At 38.2% G+C, this 25,033-nt stretch overlaps 1 protein-coding gene across 8 annotated transcripts in view; it reads right to left on the bottom strand.

The window, feature by feature from the left end:
* Positions 1–25,033, bottom strand: part of HUWE1 (HECT, UBA and WWE domain containing E3 ubiquitin protein ligase 1) — a 171,059-nt gene that overhangs the window by 54,005 nt on the left and 92,021 nt on the right. For all 8 annotated transcript variants that reach the window (XM_055337490.1, XM_055337489.1, XM_055337497.1 and 5 more), the window contains 9 exons: positions 24,815–25,026; positions 19,916–19,973; positions 18,745–18,921; positions 15,159–15,404; positions 13,958–14,091; positions 13,068–13,162; positions 2,622–2,813; positions 702–918; positions 172–294 (listed from right to left, as the gene is read on the bottom strand). In XM_055337490.1, the coding sequence (XP_055193465.1) occupies positions 172–294; positions 702–918; positions 2,622–2,813; positions 13,068–13,162; positions 13,958–14,091; positions 15,159–15,404; positions 18,745–18,921; positions 19,916–19,973; positions 24,815–25,026 (1,454 nt within the window). The remainder of the gene's footprint in view (positions 1–171; positions 295–701; positions 919–2,621; positions 2,814–13,067; positions 13,163–13,957; positions 14,092–15,158; positions 15,405–18,744; positions 18,922–19,915; positions 19,974–24,814; positions 25,027–25,033) is intronic.

The raw sequence follows: 25,033 nt of genomic DNA on the forward strand, positions 1-25,033 counted from the left end.
CCAAGGAAAATGGAGACACATATGGCTAGTTCTCAGAATGTGAAAGGATATGATTAATGGCTATGTCTATGTATCCCACTGTCACAGGACTGACGAAGTTGTGTGCTGCTAAGGCACACAGAAAGACCAAACTCCAAGAAATGCTTCTTTGTGAAGCAACTTGATTCTTACTCAAAAAGAGCATTGTGGCCTCCAGAGCAGAGAAATTTCTGCAGCATGAGGTGGTAAGGATACTTCCTCTCATCAAACAGCATTGGGGATGTAAAACCAACTGAACAGATGAAGAATGTCAGCCTGAAAGAGGGGAAAAAGCAAAATTTTAGCCTTTTCTGAGGCAGTCACAGAAGTAGTGGGAAATCCACGTAGATGCCTAGAGTAAAATTTAACACTGCACTGAAGTGGCTGAGAGACTGCAATTCAGGTAGGTGGCTAGTGTGGTTGTTAAAACTTCTAAGGCAAAAAAGTGATAGTTCTCACCTACTAAAAAATACAAGGTTATTGGAATACAGTTTGATCATAAATGTTTAAAAAATCTTTTTATTCTAGACTAAGAACCAAGACAAGTACATTAAGCTGTGTATAATATAGGCTACACATCTAGAGTTAACAGGGGATCTTTCAAGTCCTCTAGTTCAGTGGCTCACTCTCCACGTAAGTAGAAAAGGAACCAATTAGATTCTGTATCTCAAGCAGAATATCACCTGAAGCGGGGAGTTGGTGTATATGGTGGAGGTTGCCAAGATAAGCCCTTTGTGAGGAGCTTAGTGAGGGCTGAGGCTGTGGATCGAGCAGCAGGTGTTGGTGCTGTAGTAGTGCTGGCAGCATGATGGCTCCTTCTTTGGCGGACAGGAGACCCCACACATAATTTAACAAGGAGTCCAAATAGTTCAGCAAGTGCTCGACCTAATCTGGAGGAAGCTGCAAACCAAAAGTGAGATTAAGGCATGAGAGTATGCTCAGAATGGTTTCCTTATAACATTACTGTCAATACAATTTTATGACTGACCACTTCCTTCCAATAACACCTAGAAAACACCTCGACTTATTTCTACATTTGACAATCCAAAAATGAAATTCCACAGAGAATAAATGCCTCTTTTGAAGGCAGGAGACAGAGAAGTATGTTGGCACTCAATATATAACAAATGTGAAAGACAAATAAGATAAACATACTGTTAAAGGAGGCATAGATTGAAACTACCTTTGTAGAAAAAGCAACAGAGCAATATGAACCAGTTAAGTAAATGAATACATTAGGTTATAGAATCACTTAAAACACCTACAGAAATTTAAAAATAGCAAAACTGTTAACCACTTAGACAAGAAAAGAATATCATATATATATTGTCTGATCACAACATTAAATATATGATCCTCAAAGGAAAAAAAGATTGCCAGGAAAAGCATAAAATTTATGTGGTTTTCTTCACATTCATTCATTCATTCATTCACTGAGAGAAAGCATGCATGCAGGTGCAGGGGAGGGGCAAAGGGAGAAAAAAGGATAAAAATTTTATAAAGTGGCTTTCATAACATTAATTAATTTATAGAAAGACTGCACATGTGGGCTTCCTACCACCTGAGCTAAACAAAATCAAGAGTCAGACCCTCAACCAACTGAGCCATCCTGGCACCACCCCATATCAAAGGCCATTTTCTGCTTGCTTTGGGGCAGAGCTCCAGATTCCTAGGAGTTATGACTTCACTTTCCTCTACATAAGGTGTTGGAAAGTGGCAAATATTAAGAACATACAAAACAGGTTCCCCAAACATTGATATAACACTAAGGGGCAAAGGACGACAAAGAGTGATCAGTGCAAATCTTTAACGCAGTCTTATATCATGTTAATGTAGGCTCCACAGAGCTGCCAAAATGACACTATTAAAACATGAATCAGGATCCCTGGGAGGCTCAGCGGTTTAGCGCCTGCCTTTGGCCCAGGGCGTGATCCTGGAGTCCCGGGATCGAGTCCCACGTCGGGCTCCTGGCATGGAGCCTGCTTCTCCCTCCTCCTGTGTCTCTGCCTCTCTCTCTCTCTCTCTCTATCATAAATAAATAGATAGATAAATAGATAAATAAATAAACCTTAAAAAAAAACCATGAATCAACCATGTAATTTGTCAGCTATATTTAAGGGACAGAGAAAGTAAAAGGAGACAGGGTGGAGTAGCCAAAAGGTAACAGGAAAGCAGGAAAGTATAACACCACAGAAGCCAGGAAAAGAGTATTTTGGGATGGTGGGCCAACTATCATACTGCAGATGAGTGAGAAGGGGACTGAAGAGTATCCAATGACTTAGCAACAGGTCACTGGTGAGTCCTTTCAGTGGAATGGTAAGAGCAGGAGCCATTTGCAGTAGTTGAAGAATGAGTAGGAAGGAAGGAATTAAAAGACATGGCTTTCAGGAAATAAGTCTCTTAACACTGTATCCCTAGCACATAGTATAGAGCCGGTCATATAGTAGATACCATATTAAGTACACCCTGAAAATAAGCCACCATGGTTTAAAAGTTCCTTAAAGCAAACAACAGAGCCATACCAACTGAATTTGTCTGAAAGCAATACCAACTGAATTTGTCTGAAAGCAAGAAAAGGGAGTAAAATGAAAAAAATCACTCACCTGACAATAAAGGCTTGATTTGCTTGATTCTGGCAGCCATAGCAGGTGTGATTTTAGATTTGCCTTTCGAGTCTGAAGCAGTAGGTTCATCTGTTTCCATGGGAGCCAATGTGTCACCATCAAGCCCAATGCCTTCTAATAAGCCCTGGGTAGAAGCATCCATACTTGCAGCTGTTCCATCCTGTTCCCCATCTGTAGACATAAGAGGGGAGCAATAAGTCCATGTTGAGTCACCACTTACCTGGTTCCTGGTCCTGAAGAGTCACAAGAAAAGAGCTACCTATGGTGCTTGTTACTCTTTAAATGTCCGTAACTTTCTATATCTGAAAAGGAAAAACAAAACATAACTGTACTGATATGTGCCTCTCCTTGGAGCCCTTCTAGATAGCCAATACTGACATTTTCCAGCAAAAGCTTATGAACTGTCTTAACCCAGGGCTACCTTGCAAGACTGTAGGCACTGCATGACACAGGGAGTACCATTTACATAGATTACCATGTGCGTGCTGTACCCTGCCCTCAGCCCATGCTGTCAAGGTGAGCACCGTTACAATTTTATGATTAATAAACTCAAATTAAACATCACAGATTGCCACTGGAGAAATGTTATTTTCTGGCATTTAAGATTTTTGTATATAAATGTGAGATGTATTTTTTTTTATTGGGTGGAGATATGCATGCTTATATCTAATAAACAGCTTTAGACAAACTTTTTTAAAAAAAGATTTTATTTATTTATTCAGGAGACACACAGATAAAAAGAGAGGCAGAGACACAGGCAGAGGGTGAAGCAGGCTCCATGCAGGGAGCCTAACGTGGGACTCGATCCTGAGTCTCCAGGATCGTGCCCTGGGCTGAAGGCAATGCTAAACCGCTGAGCCACCCAGGCTGCCCTAGACAAACTTTTAATAAAACACACCACCAAGTTTTCTTTGTAATGTTCTAAAAACTTTGTGGAAATGGAGTCATCTTTGTTAAATGTTTGAAATAAATTGTTGGAAAAATATATCAAGATTATTAGGTGAAGCGCTTCTTTGACACTGAATCTAATTTTTCGTACTTCTTAAATTATTCTTTCCTTGACTTAAATTTGGTGTATTTTGACTAAATCTGAGGTTCTAATTTTTGGTTTGGTCCATTTTCTACAAATTTAAATGGGCCAAAGGTTTATGTTTATTTTTATTCTCTTCCTCCCATAATAACTGTCATATAAATCCTTTATCTGTTCTTTAAGCATTTCCCCTATCTTTAGTAACAAGTATAATTTTTAAGCATATCCAATCAGTTTTTATACATAGAACTGTCTTGTTTTCTTAATAGTTAATTACATTTATGTCTTTTCTGATGCAGGACATAGGGGAAAAACTTTCTAGAAAAGTTTTCATTAATTTTAGGTTTGTTGCATTGGAGTCTCAAAATTGTGTAGTTTCTGCTTACTGCAATTTGCAACTTTATTGTAATAGAACATAAAAGCTGTTTTCTAAAACACCACTATACAGGGGCACCTTATTGGCTCAGCTGGAAGAGCATGCGACTCTTGATCTTGGGGTCATGGAAAAAACAAACCCATTGTACAAAAAGGAGCTTGGGAAGATGGCAGAATAGAAGGACCCTGAACTCATCTAGTCCTACATTTACAAAGAGGTATCATCCACATCCAAGTCAATAAACTGAAGAGCAATCCGAAGACTGGCAGAACACAAACTCCACAACTAAATATAGAGAAGCAACTGCATCTGAAAGGTCAGAAAGATCAGAAAGGCAGAGTGAAGCTGACCACTAAAGGGAGGGAGCTGGGCGCACAGCGAGGGCAGAGAAACAGCACACGCACCAGGAAGCTCACAAAGAGCACCAGGAAGCTCACAAAGGGAGAGTAATCCTGGCTTTAAAAACCAGATGACTCAGCACTGGGCCAACTATCACTGGGTCACCGCCCTTAAAGAGAGAGCAGCCTGTATGAAGATGCAACATTAAAAAAAAAAAAAAAAGGCAGTTTACACAATGCTGAGGGCAACCGGCAGACATATCTGTTCATACTGATTTCCAAGCATGTTGGGAGATTTCTCTGAAAAGGAGAGAGCTGGTGAGAGAGCTGGTGGGAGCCATTCCTCCCCACCCCCACCCAGCACTAACACAGAGCAACTTGCAGGAGGGAAGGCTGCACAGACCTTGCTATCCAATCCGCTAGCAGTGTGCCGCAGCCATAAGGTCTCCTGAGGACTCGCCCACTCAGGGAAAAATCTGTTAAATCTGCACACAAACCATCCAGCTCCCTGGTGAACAGGTATTCAGAGTGCCCCTAGCCCCTTCAGTGCTTTGAGGAACTTGGCATAAGACTAGTGGTCCAGTGCACATCTTCCTAACACAGCCACCCAGTTCTCAAGTTCACCAGTGGACATGCCCCCTCAGAGATGGCCTACCTGGGTCCCATTAACATTACAGAAAGCAAGTACAGCCCACAAAAGGTAAAGAGAATCAGTGCAAATGGCTGCATTGACAGGAAAAGTAACTCAGACAAAACAGTAAGACCTAAGTACCACATACTCTCCTGAAGTACCAGGTTCTGGTGAACAGGGGACACTGCACTGCAGGGCATTCTAGGACACCTTCTTCATAAAGTCACTACTTCCAAGAGCAGAAGACATCACTGACTTTCTTTTTTTAAAAGATTATTTATTTATTCATGAGAGACGAGAGAGAGAGAGAGAGAGAGAGAGAAGAGAGAGAGAGAGGCAGAGACCCAGGCAGAGGCAGAGGGAGAAGCAGGCTCCATGCAGGGAGTCTGACACAGGACTCGATCCCGGGCCTTCAGGATCACACCCTGGGCCGAAGGTGGCGCTAAACCGCTGAGCCACCCAGGCTGCCCCATAAGTGACTTTCTTAACACAGAAACAGACACAGAAAGGAAGACAAAATAAGAGACAGAAAAATTTATCCCAAATGAAGAACAGCATAAGGCTATGGCCAGAAATCTAAGTAAAATGGATATAAGTATACCTGATAGAGAATTTAAGGCAATGATAATATGGATACTCACTGGACTTGAGAAAAGAATGAAAGGCATGAGTGAAACCCTAATGAACAACATAGGAGAGGTAAAGGGTTCAATAAATGAAATGAGAAACACACTTGATGGAATGAACAACAGGATGGAAGCAGAGGAACAAACTAGTGACCTAGAAGACAAGAGCAATGGAAAGTAATCAAGTTGAACAAGAGAAAAGAAATATGCAAAATGAGAATAGATTTATGGAACTGAGTCCATCAAACATAATGTCTGTACTACAGGAGGCCCAGAAGAAGAGCGAAAAGGGGGCAGAAAATTTATTTGAAGAAATAATAGCTGGAAACTTCACTAATTTGGGGAAGGAAACAGATATCCAGATCCAGGAGGCACAGAGAACCCCCAACAAAATCAACAAAAGCAGATCGGCACCAAGACACAATGCAATTAAATTTGCAAAATATAGTGATATAAAGAAAAAAATTTAAAAGCAGCAAGACAAAAGAAGTCATTAACTTACAAGGGAAAAACCAGAAGGCAAGCAGGAGATTTTTCAGTAGAAACTTGGCAAGCCAGAAGAGAGTGGCATGATATATTCAAAGTGCTGAATGGAAAAAATCTGCAGCCAGGAATACTCTTATCCAGCAAGGCTATCATTCGGTTTGAAGGAGAGAGAAAGAGTTTCCCAGAAAACAAAAACTAAAGGAGTTCATGATCACTAAAACAGCCCTGTAAAAAATATTAAAGAGGAGTCTATGAGTGAGAAGGAGAGACCAAAAGTGACAGTATTGAGGAACTCACAAAAAAAGGATATAAAATGTAATAACATATACCTAAAATGTGGGGAGGAGAGAAGAATGGGTTCAAACTTAAATAACCATCAACTTAATATAAACTGCTATACGTAAGAGATGTTATATGTAAATATAATGGTAATCATATAAAAAAACACTAATAAATATGTAAATAATAAAGAGAAAGAAATCCAAATACATCAGTAAAGAGAATCAGCAAACCATTAAAGAAAAAAGAAAGGAGAAAATTTCTGGAAACACAAAACAAGTAATAATAAGGCAATACCTACCTATCAATAATTATTTCAATGTAAATGGACTAAACACTTCAACCAAAAGACTGGGTGAGAGAATGGATAAAAAAGCAAGACTCATCTATGTACTGCCTACAAGAGACTCATTTTGGACCTAAAGATACCTGTAAATGGAGGAACATGAGGGAATGGAGAAATATTTACCATGCAAATGGTTGTCAAAAGAAAGCCAGAGTAGCAATACTCATATTGGACAAAACAGACTTTAAAACAAAGAATGTAACAAGAGACAAAGACACTATAAAGTAATAAAGGGGACAATCCAACAAAAAGATGTAACAATTACAAATATTTATGTACCCACGTATGAGCACCCAAATACACAGATAATAACAAACATAAAGGAAACTTATCAATAGTAATACAATAATTGTAGGGGACTTTAACACCCCAATCACATCAATGGACATAAAATCAAACAAGGAAACAATGGTTTTGAATGACACACTGAACCATATGGATTTAACAGATATATTCCAAACATTTCATCCTAAGACAAAACAGCAGAATACACATTCTTTTCAATTATGTGGAACAGAACAATCTACAGATCCCTTATTAGTCCAGAAAACTAGCCTAATAAATCTAAGAAGACTGAAGTCATAACCATTCATCTTTTCAGACCACAATGCTATGACACTAGAAATTAACCACAAGATAAAATCTGGAAAGATCACAAATACATGGAGGTTAAAGAACATGCTACTCAACAATGAATGAGTCAACCAGGAAATCAAAGAAGAAATTAAAAAGTACATGGAAACCAAGTGAAAACACAATGGCCCAAAAACTTTGAGATGCAGCAAAAGCAGTACTCAGAAGGAAGAACATGGCAATATAGGCCTACCTCAACAAGCAAGAAAAGTCTCAAACAACCTAACCTTACACCAATAGGAGCTAGAAAAAGCAAACAGGACATAAAATTAGCAGAAGAAAGGAAATAATAAAGACTGGAATGGAAATAAATGATACAGAATTAAAGAAACAACAGAACACATCAATGATACCAAGAGCTGGTTCTTTAATCCTGTCAGACTTATTAAAAAAAGACAAATAAAATCACAAATAGGAGAAATAACCAAAACCACAGAAATACAAAAAATCATGAGAATGTTATGAAAAACTATATGCCAACAAACTGGACAACCTAGAAGACATGGATAATTTCCTAGAAACGTTTAAACTACCAAAACTGAAAAGGAAGACATAGAAAATTTTAACAGATAGCCAACAAAGAAACTGAGTTAGTAATAAAAAAAAAAAATTCCCAACAAATAGAAGTCCAGGACCAGATGGCTTCACAGGTAAATTCTACTGAAAATTAAAAAATTTTTTTAATTTTTTTTTTATTTACGATAGTCATACAGAGAGAGAGGCAGAGACACAGGCAGAGGGAGAAGCAGGCTCCATGCACCGGGAGCCCGACGTGGGATTCGATCCCGGGTCTCCAGGATCACGCCCTGGGCCAAAGGCAGGCGCCAAACCGCTGCGCCACCCAGGGATCCCTCTACTGAAAATTTTAAAGAAGAGTTAATACTTATTCTCCTTAAACTATTCCAAAATATAGAAAAAAGGGAAAACTTCCAAATGCATTCTATGAGGCCAGCATTACCCTGATTCCAAAACCAAAGACTCCACTAAAAAAAAGAACTACAGGCCAATATCCCTGATGAATATAGATGCAAAAGTCCTTAGTAAAATACTAGCAATCTGATTCGACAATGCATTAAAAAAAAATCATTCACCAGGATCAAATGGGATAATATTCCTGGGTTGCAAGGGTAGTTCATCATTCACAAATTCAGTCAATGTGATACATATCACATCAATAAGAGAAACAGTAAGAAGCATATGATCATTTCAACAGACAAAGAAAAAGTACCCAACAAAGTACAGTATCTATTCATGATAAAAAAAACCTTCAAGGTGCACCTGGGTGGCTCAGTTAAATGTCTGACTCTTGATTTTGCTTCAGGTCCTAGGATCAAGCCCTATATCAGGCTCTGGGCTCAAGGGAGGGTCTGCCTGAGGTTCTCTCCCTCTGCCCCCTTCACAGCTCAGGCTCTTTTTCTCAAAAATAAATAAATAATCAAAAAATTAAAAAAATAATAATTAAGAAAAACCATCAACAAAGTAGGTTTAGAGGGAACATACCTAAATATAATAAAGGCCATATATGAAAAACAGAGAGCTAACATCATCCCTAATGGGGAAAAACGGAAGATGTCCATTCTCACCACTTTTATTCATCATAGTACTGTTAAGTCCTAGCCACAAGCGATCAGACAACAAAAAGAAATAAAAGGCATCCAAATCAGTAAGGAAGAAGTGAGACTTTTACTATCTGCAGATGACATAATATATATAGAAAACCCTATAGACTCCGCTAAAAAAATGCTGGAACTAATGTATATATCAATAAAGTCACAGGATATAAAATCAATGCACAGAATTCTGTTGCATTTCTATACACCAATAATGAAGCAGGAGAAAGAGAAATTAAGAAAACAATCCCATTTACAATTACATGAGAAATAACACACCTAGGAATAAGGTGAACCAAGGAGGGGAGGGACCTGTATTCTGAAACCTATAAAACACTGATGAAAGAATTCAAAATGATACAAAGAAATGGAAAGACCTTCCATGCTCACATACTGAAGGACAAATATCACTGAAATGTCTATACTACCCAAAGCACTCTACACATTTAATGCAATCCCTATCAAAATACAAACAGCATTTTTTACAGAACCAGAACAAACAATCCTAACATTTGTACAGAAACACAAGAGCCAAAGCAATCTTTAAAAAGTTGGAGGCAGGGATCCCTGGGTGGCGCAGCGGTTTGGCGCCTGCCTTTGGCCCAGGGCGCGGTCCTGGAGACCCGGGATCGAATCCCATGTCAGGCTTCCGGTGCATGGAGCCTGCTTCTCCCTCTGCCTGTGTCTCTGCCTCTGCCTCTCTCTCTCTCTCTCTATCATAAAAACAACAACAACAACAAAAAGTTGGAGGCATCACAATTCCAGATTTCAGGTTATATTACAAAACTGCAGTAGTCAAAGTATGGTGGTGACACAAAAATAGACACATACATCGGTGAAACAGATAAGAAAACCCAGAGTTAAACACACAACTACATGGTCAATTAATCTTCGACAAAGCAGGAAAGAATATCCAATGGGGGAAAAAAAGCTCTCTTCAACAAATGTTGTTGGGAAAACTGAACAGCAACATGCAGAAGAATGAAACTGGACCATTATACCATACACAAAAATAAATTCAAAATGGATGAAAGACCTAAATCTATAAAAATCCCAGAACAAAATACAGGCAGTAACCTCTATGACATTAGCTGTATTAACTTTTTTCTAGGTATGTCTCCTGAGGCAAGTGAAACAAAATAAAAAATAAACTATTAGAACTAAATCAAAATAAAAAGCTTCTGCACAGCGAAGGAAACAATCAACAAAACCGAAAGGCAACCTACATAATGAGAGAAGCTATGTGCAAATGACATCTGATAAAGAGTTAATATCCAAAATATATAAAGAACTTATACTCCAAAATAAGATATAAAGATGGCCGAAAGATACAAGCAAAGATGTTCATCATCACATACCATCAGGGAAATGCAAATCAAAACTACAATGAGATATCACCTCACACCTGTCAGAATGGCTAAAATCAGTAACAATAAACAAAAAGTATTGGTGAGGATGTGGTGAAAGGGGAACCCTCTTACTCTGTTGGTGGGAACACAAATTGGTGCAGTCACTCTGGATACCAATATGGAGGTTCCTCAAAAATTTAAAATGGAACTAATCTACAACTCAGCAATTGCACTACTAGGTTTTTCCCCAAAGGATACACAAACACTAATTTTAAGGGTTACATGCAACCCTATGTTTATAGAAGCATTATTTAAAATAGCCAAAATATGGACTGATGAATGGATAAGGAGTGGTGGCGTATACATACAATGAAATATTATTCAACCATAAAAAATGAAATGTTGCCATCCACAAGGGCATGGATAGACCTAAAGAGTATAATGCTAAGTGAAATCAGAAAAAGACAAATACCATATGATTTCACTATGCAGAATCTAAGAAACAGAACAAACAAGCAAAGAGGGAAAAAAGAGAGTGATAAACCAAGAAACAAACTCTTAATTATACAGAAAAAACTGATCATTGGGATCCCTGGGTGGCGCAGCGGTTTAGCGCCTGCCTTTGGCCCAGGGCACGATCCTGGAGACCCAGGATCGAATCCCACGTCAGGCTCCCAGTGCATGGAGCCTGCTTCTCCCTCTGCCTATGTCTCTGCCTCTCTCTCTCATTCTGTGTGACTATCATAAATAAATAAAAATTAAAAAAAAACCTGATCATTATCAGAGGGGAAGGGATGGAGGATGTGTTATATAGATGATTGAGAATAAGGAGTGTACTTGTCCTTATGAGTACCGGGTGATGTATGGAACTGTTGAATCACTTTATTATATATCTGAAATTAAGATAACACTGTATGTTAACTAAATGGAATTAAAAAAAACCTTAAAATATGTAAAAATAAAAGAAAAATTTAAAAATATATTAAACATTGAATCAGAAAAATAGCACTGTCCAATAGAAATATGTGAGCCTCATATGTAATTTTAAATTTTCTAGTAGCCACATTAAAAAATAAAAACACAATTTTTAATAATATACTGCTTAACCCAATATAATCAAACTTTTATTTCAAGATATAAGCATATATAAAAATTACTGAGTTTTTACATTTTTATACTCAGGATTTTTAAAAAACAGGTAGCTGTATGAAATATACTTAGAGCACATCTCATTTCAGACATTAAATTTTCATAAAAATAACTGACCTACATTTATTTCATACAATTTACTTGGAAAAAAATACATTCACATACCAAAGTTGTTCTAAACACTTAAAAGCCTTCTAATAATTGAACAGAATAATAGTTATATTTAAATTAATAAAAATTAAGAATTGAGTTTTTTTCATCCCATCTATAACCTCATCTTAACTACATCTCTAACAACCCTAGTTCCAAAAAAAGTCTAATTTTGAGGTGCTAGGAGGGGGTTAGTGCTTCAACACAGTACTTTTTTGTGTGGTAGGGAAACAGACACACAGATCAACTCATAATACCCTCCCCCTTACAAGAGGAAATACAGAAAAAAAGCAAGCGGGAAGACAGAAAGGGAAGGGAGAAAGAGGGAGAGTAAAAGAGGAAGGAAAAAACATCCAATTTTTTAGTTGTACCGGCCACATTTAAGTGTTCAACAGTTCACACATGGCTAGTGGCTACCATATTGAACAGTGTGGTTCCTTTTTTTTTTTTTTAAGATTTTATTTATTCATGAGAGACACACAGAGAGAGAGGCAGAGACAGAAGCAGGCTCCACAGGGAGCCCGATGTGGGACTCGATCCCGGGACCACAGGATCACGCCCTGAGTCGAAGGCAGACGCTCAACCACTGAGCCACTCAGGCATCCCTGAACAGTGTGGTTCTAAAGTGTTCCACGGGAGCATCTGGGTGGCTCAGTGGTGACTATATATCCCAGTTAGCCTATATGGCTGCTACAACCATATTTATTTATTTGAGAGAGAAAGAGAGACAGAGAGAGGCAGAGACATAGGCAGAGGGAGAAGCAGGCTCCATGCAGGAAGCCTGATGTAGGACTCGATCCCAAGACTCCGGGATCACGCCCTTAGCCAAAGGCAAACGCTCAACCGCTGAGCCACCCAGGCATCCCCATTTGTCATTTTTAACAGTGAAATTAAACTTGTGAAAAATAAGCATATAAAAATTAAGAGTACTGCCATATCCTTCAATATAGCAATTGCTCAGAATTAATCTTTCATTTGCATAAAACTATATAAAAATACTCATTTCAAAATAGTACATTAGAAAACTTAATAGGGAATGGTTAATTCATAGGCCCCTTAAATGGCACTTAACGTTAAGTAAACAGAGATCTATAAAATATAAAATATTATCTCTAAGATAGTCACAACTATGCTAATAAAATGTATTCCTGGGGGAAAAGTTTAGACAAATAGTTCCAAAATACAGTTTATTTGTGGTACAAATATAAGTGATTCTTTTTACTAGAACTTGTAATTTTTACCATTGTGTATATACATTTTATAGAGAAACTGACTGAAAATAATTTATTTTAAAATAAAAATGGAAGGAAAAAAGTTGAGGACTAAAGACAATAGAGCTAATTAAATTTTCACAACAGACCTAATAAAGACATAGAGACAAAGTTTAAGAGAATGACTAAGATTTTAGTTTCTTGGAGTTACCTGATCTTTTTCCGCCCTGGGTCGTACCTGCCTTCTCATCCTTTGGAACAAGTTTCTGCATGTCCACCTGGCCAAATTCACACCCAGATGGCAGACTGCAACAAGACAAACCATGAGCAAAAAGAACCATGATAGCTCATTTCTTAAGTTGTGTTTGGTTTCTAATCAGTTTGGCTGACACTATCCCTCCTATAACAGGTAAGTTAACCTAATAAAATGTGCGATAATCCAATTCCTGAGGTAGCAGGCAACAAGGTTTCCAACTCAACTTTAGATATGGCTAACAAATTTTAAACACCTATCAGGCTAACACAGCATAAATGGGACATAAGATCAAAGATGCAGAAGATTAACACATTTGTAAACATTTGTAAGCATGTCCCTAGGCTGGTTAACAGGAAGGACAATACTGTGGAGTGAATGTTTGTGTCCCCTCAAAATTCATGAGTTGAAATCCTAATGCCTAATGTGATGGTGTAAGTAGGTAAGGCCTTTGGTTAGTGCTTAAACCTCGAGGACAGAATCTTCATGAATGGGACTACTGTCTCATAAAAGAGGCTCCAGAAACATTCCTAGTAACTTTTACCATGTGACAGAATAACAAGGAAAAGTCTGCAACCCAGAAAAGGACCCTCACCCAGCCAAGCTAGCACCATAGTCTCATACATCCAGCTTCCAAAACTATGAGCAGTACGTTTCTGCTGTTTATAAGGATCCAGTCTGTGGTATTTTGTTATAGCAGCCTCAGTGGATTAAGAAAAACAAGGAACCCTCTGAAATCTTTACTAATAGCCTTTGTCCTTGACCGAAGCAATCCTCCAGGATCACTGAATTTAGTTTCTCTATTAGGACACACAACAGAGATAATAGACAGATGACCATTCTCTTACCTGTTTGGGGTACACAGGGAGAGAAGGACAGTGCTTTCCCACACCAGGGAACAGTATAACTGGCTCAGCTTGCTCAAAACACTCAGACCCAACTGAGAGCCCCACTGGTTTACAGAGATGGAACGAATTTCACTCTGCAATCACAGTAAACAGAAGCTGATCTTTGGGATGCCCTCTGCAACATTTATAGTCTGTATCTAACATTCCTTCTTATTGCTTTTTGTAAAGTGAAAGGGAACAGTCATAGGCAACTCTTTTTAAAGAAACAATTTTATAGATTCAGTGACAGCCTTTTAATTTTTTTAGGTGGTGAGGGGCTTGCTATTTCCCTCTAATTTCTTAACTCCAATAAATATTTGGATTTAATTCCTTGAACATTTAACCTTTTTAAATAAAAAGTCATAAAAATAAACCCAAAGCATTGTTATGTAATTGAATTATTTTCTAAATAGTTTATATATGTGCTTTTCATTTGATTTGATGCAAAGAATACACTCCTGCTCAATAGCATAAAACAAGGGTACTCAAACATTACATCATTAATCTTTAGAATTGATTACTGGAGGACTAAAAGTTGTAAAAACTATGAGCACACAAAAAATCCTCCATCTTTCTGGAACCACAAGAGGAACCTCACATGGATTGCCAGCATGGGGCTTGGTACTTAGGTAATCTTCAGTAATCTCTGTTAATTACCATTGACTTAAATGTACTGTGGACAAATTTCCTTCTTACCATCCCATTATCAAGTCTACATGCATTTGTACAAAAATTAGGAAGTAATAACGCTAGATGAGCATCCAATTGAGGCTTGCCCACTAAATAAGGTGACTATATATCCCAGTTAGCCTATATGGCTGCTACAGATCTATTAATGCCTATTATTTATAATAACCTAATAAAACATGTGCAATATCAAATTTCTGAGATAGCACTCAACAAGGTTTCTAACTCAAATTTCACTCTCAAAGTCCAATCGCAAAGCAAATTATATGATCACTCAAATTCTAATGAAAAAAAAAAACATACTAAGGGAAAATGAAACTAGACAGCATCTTGAAGCATAAACCTAAATCCCCCACCAAAAAAAAAAATCTGTTCTTTTAGCAGCTAGAACTGCTTCTAAGTATAGTAAGATGCCTAGTATATGCCTTAGGTATTCCACCGGCCTTAAACTAACCTGTACACCCCCAATTCTTACCTGTCCAACTCTGCAAGTATGAACAAACATCATGATGTAGGCATGGGCAGCAGTGAGTGCATGCAGTAGAGGTGTGGCCTGAGCTGAGAGGGTAGCATCAGCAACATTGCCAGCACAAGCCAGTTCTCGCAACAATACTGAGCCTCCAGGGGATTCAATTGGGCGGTGTAAGGGCTCCAAGGATGAAAGGATGGAGTCCAACTGAAGAAGACCCTCTTGAAGAACTTTGGGTTCGTGTGACAGTGTCTGAAACAAGAGTAATAGTTAAAGCATTAGTGTACAATGAACTTCATATACATCATGTCTTTAACAGTCACAATGGAAGTAGAAGACAAGTGTCACAAATTTCAAACCTGGCCACGGTCTCCCACCTGGTAAATGGTAAGAGTCAAAATATGAATGCAGGTATGACATACCTCAATGCCTCCTTTTAGGGCAACACTTCTCTCAAATGAAAGGCTTTCAAATGTGGTAAGCCAATCATATTTAAAAGCTTGTAATAGCCAAACTGAAATACTATTATAGTAATGACTCCATACTATAAGATTAATTGTAAATTTTGCTCAACAGGGAGCAATGTTAGGCAAGGTTCCAAAGCATGCAAGTGAACCAGTATTAAAACTGTTCTTTTCTCACTAAAAGAGATGATTCTAGAATGGGTATCATCAGGTAAGCAATTCCCTTTTTATGAAACAACTCAAGGATTATAGAATAAGGCCCCTGTAATTGCTTTTTGAGTATGCAGAAAAATCTCACAGGAAAATACTATCACTTGCCATTAAAGATAGAGAACTTCTGTGTCTTTCCTGTGGCTTTAAATAAATCTACCCATACTCAGTAGTATCTTAAGAGGTAGGATAACAAATGAAGCACAGCCCCTTTTCTCCTTTCTCTTATGAATAACATTTAATAATTAAATACTGCAAAGAGTAAAGCAAAATAAAACATTACAGTATGTTATAAATTATGGACTTTCTAAGTCCATAAGCAACTGAGTTACTGGTTTTTAGCAAAAATTACTTATCGCTGCACAATCCAGCTAATGAAGGAGTCTTCATGGATTTAATGCAATCCCTATAAAAATATCAATGGTGGGGGGGGCAGAAATAGAAATCTCTTAAAATCTGTAAAAGAATTTCAAGGAACCCCAAATACATATAACTATCTTGAAAAAGAACAGAGTTGGAATTCTCACACTTACTGATCTCCAAACTTATCACAAAGCTACAGTATTTAAAAAAAAAAAGCTACAGTAATAAAAAAACGTGGTACTGGCATCAAGACAGACACCAAGACGAACATAATATAATAAAATTCCCAGATAAGCCCTCACATCTATGGTCAAACTATCTTTGATAAGGGCACCAAGACATAGGTGCAATAGGGAAAGAACAGTCTCTGCAACAAATAGTGCTGGAAAAACTGGTTATACATGTGCAAAAGAATCAAGTTGGACCTTACCTTACACCATATAAAAAATTACTCAAAATAGATCAAAGACCTAAATGTAAGAGCTAAAATTATAAAAACACGTAGACAAAGCCATAGGGTAAGAGCTATATGACCCTGGATTTGGCAATGATTTCTTAGATTTGACACCAAAAGCACAGCAACAGCAGTAAAAAACGATAAAATGGGACTTCATCAGAATTAAAATATTTTGTTCATCAAAGGGCACTATTAACAGAGGTAAAAGGAAACCATAGAACAGGAGAAAATATTTGCAAATCATTTATCTGATAAGGAATTAATATCCATAATAATAAGGAACTCCCACAACTCAACAAAAAGCAACTCCACTAAAAAATGGGCAAAGGACTTGAACAGACATCTCTCCAAAGATACACAAATAGCCAGTAGGCACGTGAAAAGATGCTCAACATCAATAATAATTACAGAAGATACAAATCAAAACCATGTGGTCTCATTTTGTATCTATTACATGTTGGTTACTATCAAGAAAAAAAAGAAAATAAGGAGTGTTGGTGAGGATGCAGAGAAATTGGAACCCTTGTGCACTGCTGGCTGGAATGATGTGAAATGTGAAAAAGTTGCCATGGAAAATAGAATGGTGGTTCCTTGAAAAATTAAAAATAGACCTACCATATAATCCAGCAATTCTACTTCTTTTTTTTTTTTTTAGCAATTCTACTTCTAAGTATATAACCAAAAGAACTGAAAGGAGTCTTGGGTATGATCATACTTTTATATAAAATCTAAAGAAGTCAGGGATCTCTGGGTGGCTCAGCGGTTTCGCGCCTGCCTTCAGCCCAGGGTGTGATCCTGGAGTCCCGGGATCGAGTCCCACGTTGGACTCCCTGCATGGAGCCTGCTTCTCCCTCCTCCTGTGTCTCTGCCTCTCTCTCCCTCTCATAAATAAATAAATAAATAAATAGATAGATAGATAGATAGATAGATAGATAGATAGATAAATCTTTATAAAATATATTAAAAATCTAAAGAAGTCGAATTCATAAGAACCAGAGAGCCGAATGATGGTTGTTAGGGGCTGGGGGGAAATGTGGAGATGCTGGTCGAAGGGCAAACTTTCAGTTATGAGTAAATTGTGGGGATCTAATATACAGCTTGGTATCTATAGTTAATACTATATTGTATACTTGAAATTTGCTGAGAGTAAGTAGATCCTTAAAGTGCTCTCACTACACACACACACAAGTAGTCTTAAAGAAATATTTACACACCCACGTTCATAGCAGTACTATTCAAAATAACCCAGAGGTAGAAACAACTCAAAGGTCTATCAATGAATGAATGGATAAACAAAATGTGGCTTATACATACAACAGAGCCATAAAAAAGAAGGAAATTATGACATATGCTATAACATGGATGAATCTTGAAGATATTATGCTAAGCAAAATAAGCCAATCAGAGAAACACAGATACCTTAATGAATTATGAGGTACCTGGAACAGTAAAATTCAGGGAGACAGAAAGTAGAATAATGTTTACCGGGGGCTGGGAAGGAGAGGAAAATGTAGAGTTGTTGTTTAATGAGTATAGAATTTCAGTTGTGCAAGATGAAAAACTTCTGGAGATTGGCTGGTGTAACAATGTAAATGTACTTAACACTACTGAACTATACACTTAAAAATGGTTAAAAAGGTAAACATCATGTGATATGTATTTTACTAGTATTTAAAGTAAATAAAACAATTTATTGGCAAAACTTGAGCAATAAACTCTAGGTCACTTATGCTTAAAATGCATGACTATGAAGCTTGAAAAAGGAAAAAACCCTGTATGACTAAACAATACCAGAGGAATGTGTTAAAAAGCATCCATGAGAAAGGATGACACAATAAAACCCAGTTCCAAAACTTGGAACTTGATCTACTAATGGTTGAACTATATACCAAACCTAGGAACACTCAACAAACATGTGAACTTTTCAATGAGAACATGACACACTATTAGTCACAAAATTCACTTGTAATACATAACCACAAATTTCTTATTTTTTAGTTGAAAGTAAAGGGAGACCAGAGTAAAAACATTTGTACAGAAGTACTGCAAAACTCTGATTTCTAAAAAGAAATGAAGATATTTGTCCAAAAGCTCTTACCAATATGGATTTGCAGACACCTGCAACAGCCTGACAGGCCGCAGATGTGGGAAAGTCAATGGGCAGATTAGGAAGACCCAAAATGGTAACCAAAGGCAAGAGTCCTTTCTGATTCACAAATTCCTGGCAGTGGTCATCTGTTGTATTGTTGCTCAGAATAGATTCCACAAATTTCATCTAGATAATGAAAATTAAAAAAAAAAAAAGTTAGAGCCTGACACCTGGAACTAAAGGCCAGCTTGGAGTAAGGACAGGGGTAGCCTTGTAGTCATGAGATCAGTATTTTCTAGAATACCAAAACCTCAAGTAAATAGGGATAGAGATATGATATGGTCCCTAAACATCCAAAAAAACCAAAAACCAAACACAGGAATAATTACTTCTTCCCAATCTACCTTTTTGGCCACACCTAAAGTCATGTAATTTGAGAGCATCCAGAGAAATGACTTGCTCAGGGCCACACTTATGAATTAGTGGCAAAATCAGAACTAATCTCTTAATTTGCTCCTTGCATGATAGTGTATTGCCTTTCCCCTGGAAGCAAAAGTGGACACTTTTCCTCATTGTGTGTTCATAATGCAAATGAAAACCAGAATTCCAGAAGAGTGATTTGGACCAAACAAAGCATTTTTTAAGGGAAGAAAGTAAAATGTGGGCAAGAAATAGGCACAAGAGAAACGATCTTTGGAAGTGTTTAGCGAGATAGAATAATTGCGAAGTGGGCTTCTACTTATAGGGAAATGATTCTGAGAAAATTCAAATTCTTCCCTTTTTTCCTGTGAGACACATGGGAAGTTAAAAGAAATGGCCATATTAGTAAAGGAGAAGTTAATGGGGAAAATAGCAAATAATGGGAAAAATATATTTTGGGGACACATTCAAAGAATGTAATACTGGATTGACCTAACAAAGCCACTCTTCTGTTTGGATTCCAATGGGGAATAGTAACAATGAACAGAAAATTGGGATTATCTAAAAAAAGGGAAGAGTGTTGTCCAATGTTTGGCAAACCAATCTCACAGAACAAGGTTTGCAACATCTTTCCCCACTGCTTCACACTTTAAGGGCCCCAGTGACAATAAACGGGGAAATCACTGGACTATTTAGTAATCCCAGACATTTTCCAGAAAAACACACACCTCTACTCAGTTTGCCCTATCATGAATCTTACCACATTAAGGATGTAATCCATGAGGGGAATAGGAATACGTTCCTCTGTACCAACAACCCTGTTAAGGGAGAAAAGAGTTAGTTACACAAATTCACAATACCAGTGCAAGAGAATAAAGTGAGGAAAGGGAAACAGCATGAAATTCTAGGTCCTTTCTCTAAATCAGACTTCTAGTCTTTAGTACAGTACAGGAAAAAAAAAAGCTGAAATCAATTCTGAAGCTAGCTTTTTCTAGCCTGACTAGGTTGAGCGCACAAAAGGAAAAACCAAGCTTTCACAAACTCAGCATTTGCACATATCTCAAAAGAAACTCCTGAGGCAAACTATCAGAGGAGGAATTCATCAATATGAAAATACTAAAAAATAAGCCAGTTCGATTAAGAGACTATTGAAACATTTGCTTGAAGACAAGAGCTAGACAAAGATACAATCTTACCATGTTCTTGCATCAGGTTTTTTTTTAATTTTTATTTATTTATGATAGTCACACACACACAGAGAGAGAGAGAGAGAGAGAGAGAGAGGCAGAGACATAGGCAGATGGAGAAGCAGGCTCCATGCACCGGGAGCCCGATGTGGGATTCGATCCCGGGCCTCCAGGATCGCGCCCCGGGCCAAAGGCAGGTGCTAAACTGCTGCGCCACCCAGGGATCCCTTGCATCAGGTTTTAAGTTATAATAGAGAACAGGAGATGGAATTTAATTTTGTTCAAAATTCCATGCGTAGAACCATTCAGAACAAAGTTAATCAGAGATGAAGCCAATACCCAAGGCTCCTTTCCTAACAATTTATACTTGTATCACAATAGTCCCTGAACTATTCAGAGAAACTGTGATCAGGTCTTTTGCTTCTGATAGTTTAATATTGCACTGCAGATAAGAAGGCTGCAGTAATGCCATAGCTACAGAAAATGTAGCGTTTAGTCCAATTTTGGCTTTTGCAAAAAATAGAGGAAAGAAAACCTACAAAATATATTAAAGTGAAACGAAATCTACCTCGAAGATAAACCCTAGGAAGGGTCAAAACTTGAGTCTAATAAGAAGCATTCTGCATATAGGCCCTTGAAGATATTTGGGGGGAGGGGCAGAAATAGAAGGGAGAGAGAGAGGGTAGAGAGAAAGCAAGAGAATTTCCAATAAGTTATAGTCCTTATCTTCAAGCAAGATATAAATAAAGATTTGCCAGGCATGAAGACATTTGACAGCAAAATGTAGACTAGACTGAGTGGAGAGGCATCATGAATGGCTTCAGTGATGAAATATCCAGAAACAGGGCTTGGCAAGGATGTTGTGAAAACTCTCAATGAAGAATTTAGGGAAGAACTCTGTACAAAGGGAGGACCTATAAGCCAGGAGTAGAATGATTCCATGGGAAGACTGAGACCTTTCCCTGACTGTAAAGTTCCTTCTCAGAACCACTGTAGCATTCCCTACTACTTTTATCAATCATCTACCCCAGCCTGGATGCACCTCCTGGGAAAGAATCCAGAAATCTATCTCTACAAGCTAAGGAGTACAGGTGTGGCTCTAGCCCAACTGAAATGCTTGTCCCTTTGTAGAAACCAAAGGTAATGGCAAAGAGCCGAAGTAATATCATAAAATGGGACCCAGGTACTTCCTTCATTTGCTAGATAGAAGTTGGGGAGAACAAGAGAGAAAACAACAGTGGTTCTTAATCCAAATCTAGGAATAAGCTTGTTCAGTAACCGCTTTTTTTTACTATCCTCATCTTTTGGCTTCCAGGCTCAGACCATCACATAGGAACTCTTGGTTTGGGCAGGTCATGATCTCAGGGTTGCGATATGGAGCCCAGCATTCGGCTCTGTACTCAATGGGGAATCTGCTTGAGGATTTTCTCCCTCTGTGCCCCTGCCCCAACAATAAGTGAGTGCACATGCGCATACTTTCTCCATTAAAAAAAGAAAGAAGTAGCCTGCCTTGCTTTAAGGTAGAGAAATAGGAAACTAAAAGTCTGTGCAATTTACAGAAATTAAACCTCAATAAAAAACATTGGAAAAAATTTACTCATGCATTTAATTAAGGCACTGGACAACAGATGAGGACATGTGTGACTGGAATTTGGGAGTCCCACTGAAGAATTTTGCACTGGGAATGAAGTAGCGGATATAAACAAGACTTCTGGAGAGACGGGAAGGCACGCATTGTAAATTTTTCTAAGCCTCTTCCCATATTGGCAGAAAGTACATAGTAACTCCCACCATAACTACCTCACACAAAGAGATAAAAGAACTTTCTTTAATATATTGTGGCTTTCAAGATGGAGGTTGAGTTTAAGCAGTTTCTTGCTTTTTTTCCTTCCAGCCCTAATAATCCACAGTGATACAATCAAGGCTTCTGAAGGTGGCAGAAGTGGGAAAGTATGTGTGTCAACATTTATGACATTCTTAGATAGGTTACGTGAATAAGGTAGTGATGAACACCCAGACCATGCAGAGTATAGAAAAACATCAATACCATGTAATAGCAATTACTAGAGTCCTCTGTAGTGTAGATGTGACATTATGACTAACACTATGGTAGAATATTAATGTTTGTGGGTGTCTACATTTTTACTATCTCTTCATTCTTATTCATGTTTCATTATGACCCACTTCTCTTGGCATTTAAGATTCAGAAAATCCTTCCTCTAATGCTCCTGAGTCATTCCATCAAAGTGCCAAATAAACATTTACTGACAGATTATCTGTTATACACAAAACAATCAGGAAATGAGACATTGTCCCTGCCCTGGAGAGGCATACAGAATAATGGGAGAAACCATTAGAATATATGAATAATTCTAACAAAAATTTTGCAAGAACACAAAAGACATGACTTCTTATTTGGAGGTAAAAGGAAAAGCTCCTTTAAGAATTCGACATCTGAACTGGCTCTGTAGGAACTTAGTAGACAGAAAAGGATATAAGGTAACTCGGGGTTGGGCAGCCGGCTAGGCGGCAGCCCAGGGCATGATCCTGGAGACCCGAGATCGAGTCCCGTGTCGGGCTCCTTGCATGGGGCCTGCTTCTCCCTCTGCCTGTGTCTCTGCCGCGTGCGCGCTCTCTCTCTCTCTCTCTCTCTCTATTAATAGATAAATAAAATCTTTAAAAAAAGATAACTTGAGGTTGGGGGAATATGGATAGAACACAGTGACATATATCACAAGAAAAGCATGGAGTGAAAAAATACAAGGACATTGAGAAAATGTCACTTTCCTATGACACCTGAAATCTGGGCACATTAGATCTAAGGTATCTCCAAGATACTCCGGTAGAGAAAGTTATATGCAGATGAACATATAAAGCCTCACTTAAAACCACCCTAACTCCTCAAGTTTAAGAAAACCCTCCCTTGTTTTGTAGCCAGGAAAGGAAACCAAATCCCAACAGGGTGGCTAACAATCAAAACAATCAAGGGTGTGGCAAGGAAGCACAGATTCTGACTCCTCTGCATTTAAAGTTTTGTTTTCTTTCAGGTGTCCTCTTCTTCCGGAGAGAGAACACTTTAATCAAAATAGAAGATGTTGCTAGAATGAAGGTAGAGTTGCCTTTGCAGACAAGGGTAAGATATCTGCTCAACAAATCAATGTACTTAGTAGTTAATGCATCTCTTCCAAAAAGAAACAACCTCCCCACCCCAAACCCAAACCTCGTACCAACAAACTCCTTACTTCCTGAGCTCCAAGAGGGCACACCAAAGTTTGAGTCTAGGCTTTTGCTCCTTCTATGTACTCCACAATAATTTTTTCTTAAGTTCCAAGCCATCCTTCAAGACCAGCCCAAACCCATTCATATCCACACCTAAAATGTTCTTGCTTTTCTTTTTTTTTTTGTTCTTTTCTTAGGACTAGTTATCTATGAACCAAAAGAGCACTTATGAAATGACTAAATAAATGACAGTCCAGAGGGATCACACGCTCTTCTACCATGAACTTAAGAGCTACTGCTACAAGTTATATTTCATTCCTTGCATATGAACAATATAAGTTCAAAGAGCCTGGTACACTATCCACTACCAGCCAGCAGATTTTGAGCCCATCTTATTATCCAGGTAGTCAATTTTTATGTTAAAAAAACTCTTAGGGCAGCCTGGGTGGCTCAGCGGTTTAGCGCCGCCTCCAGCCCAGGGCATGTCCCACGTTGGGCTCCCTGCATGGAGCCTGCTTCTTGTGTCTCTGCCTCTCTCTTATTAATAAATAAAAAAATAAAAAATAAAAGAAACCTCTTAAATAAATAGAAATAAGAAGGAATATCTACTGTGCCTGGTTACAATCATATAGTACATTCCAAAGACTTCGGATATATCTAGAATGAATAGAGTAATGAAACAAGAGCAAAAACCAACCAACAAACCAACCCTGTAATTTTTTTTAAAGATTTTATTTATTTATTCATGAGAGATGAGAGAGAGAGAGTTAGAGACAAAGGCAGAGGGAGAAGCAAGCTCCATGGAGGGAGCCTGACGTGGGACTCGATCCCGGGTCTCCAGGATCAGGCCCTGGGCTGAAGGTGGCGCTAAACCGCTGAGCTACCCAGGCTGCCCAAAACCGTGTAATTTTTAAGCACTTAGGAGACAAGCTTCAAAAGTACATTTCATATGTGTTCACCTATGCAAACAAAACAATGATGCAAATGCCAAATCAACAATGAGGGAAAAGTCCTCTGAGAAAAGCCCATCAACTTGATATAGTGAATTGATTCAATTCCATGAACTTTAAGACACCTTGCTAAGATAACCAATATAAATATGAAGGCATAAATGGCACACAATGGTTAAAGAAAGAAAAACTAGACTCTTAGGGCTGGAAGAACCTTATAATGAACTAACTCCTTTGGTTTTATGGATAAAAATCACATGCCTAAGATCACGAGGCTAGGGAACCTGTCTTGTGAATACTTACTGCTGATTGGGCTCTGTTTCATTCTGTTGGGTAGAATTAAAGCTCTGCATGGCCTGTACTTCTTCCTCCTCTTCATCCTCACTAGAGGCCTCTTCTGCAGCATGATTAGACCTTGGAGGAGGAGCAGTGGCAGTGCCATCTGCCTTCTGGATTGATGGCTTCTGACAGATGTATTTAGGGTCTCTTCCAAGATTACAGATTTCTTCAAGTAACTGAAAG

Source organism: Nyctereutes procyonoides, unplaced genomic scaffold (genome assembly GCF_905146905.1).
Source record: "Nyctereutes procyonoides isolate TBG_1078 unplaced genomic scaffold, NYPRO_anot_genome, whole genome shotgun sequence".
NCBI classification, from domain to species: Eukaryota; Metazoa; Chordata; class Mammalia; order Carnivora; family Canidae; genus Nyctereutes; species Nyctereutes procyonoides.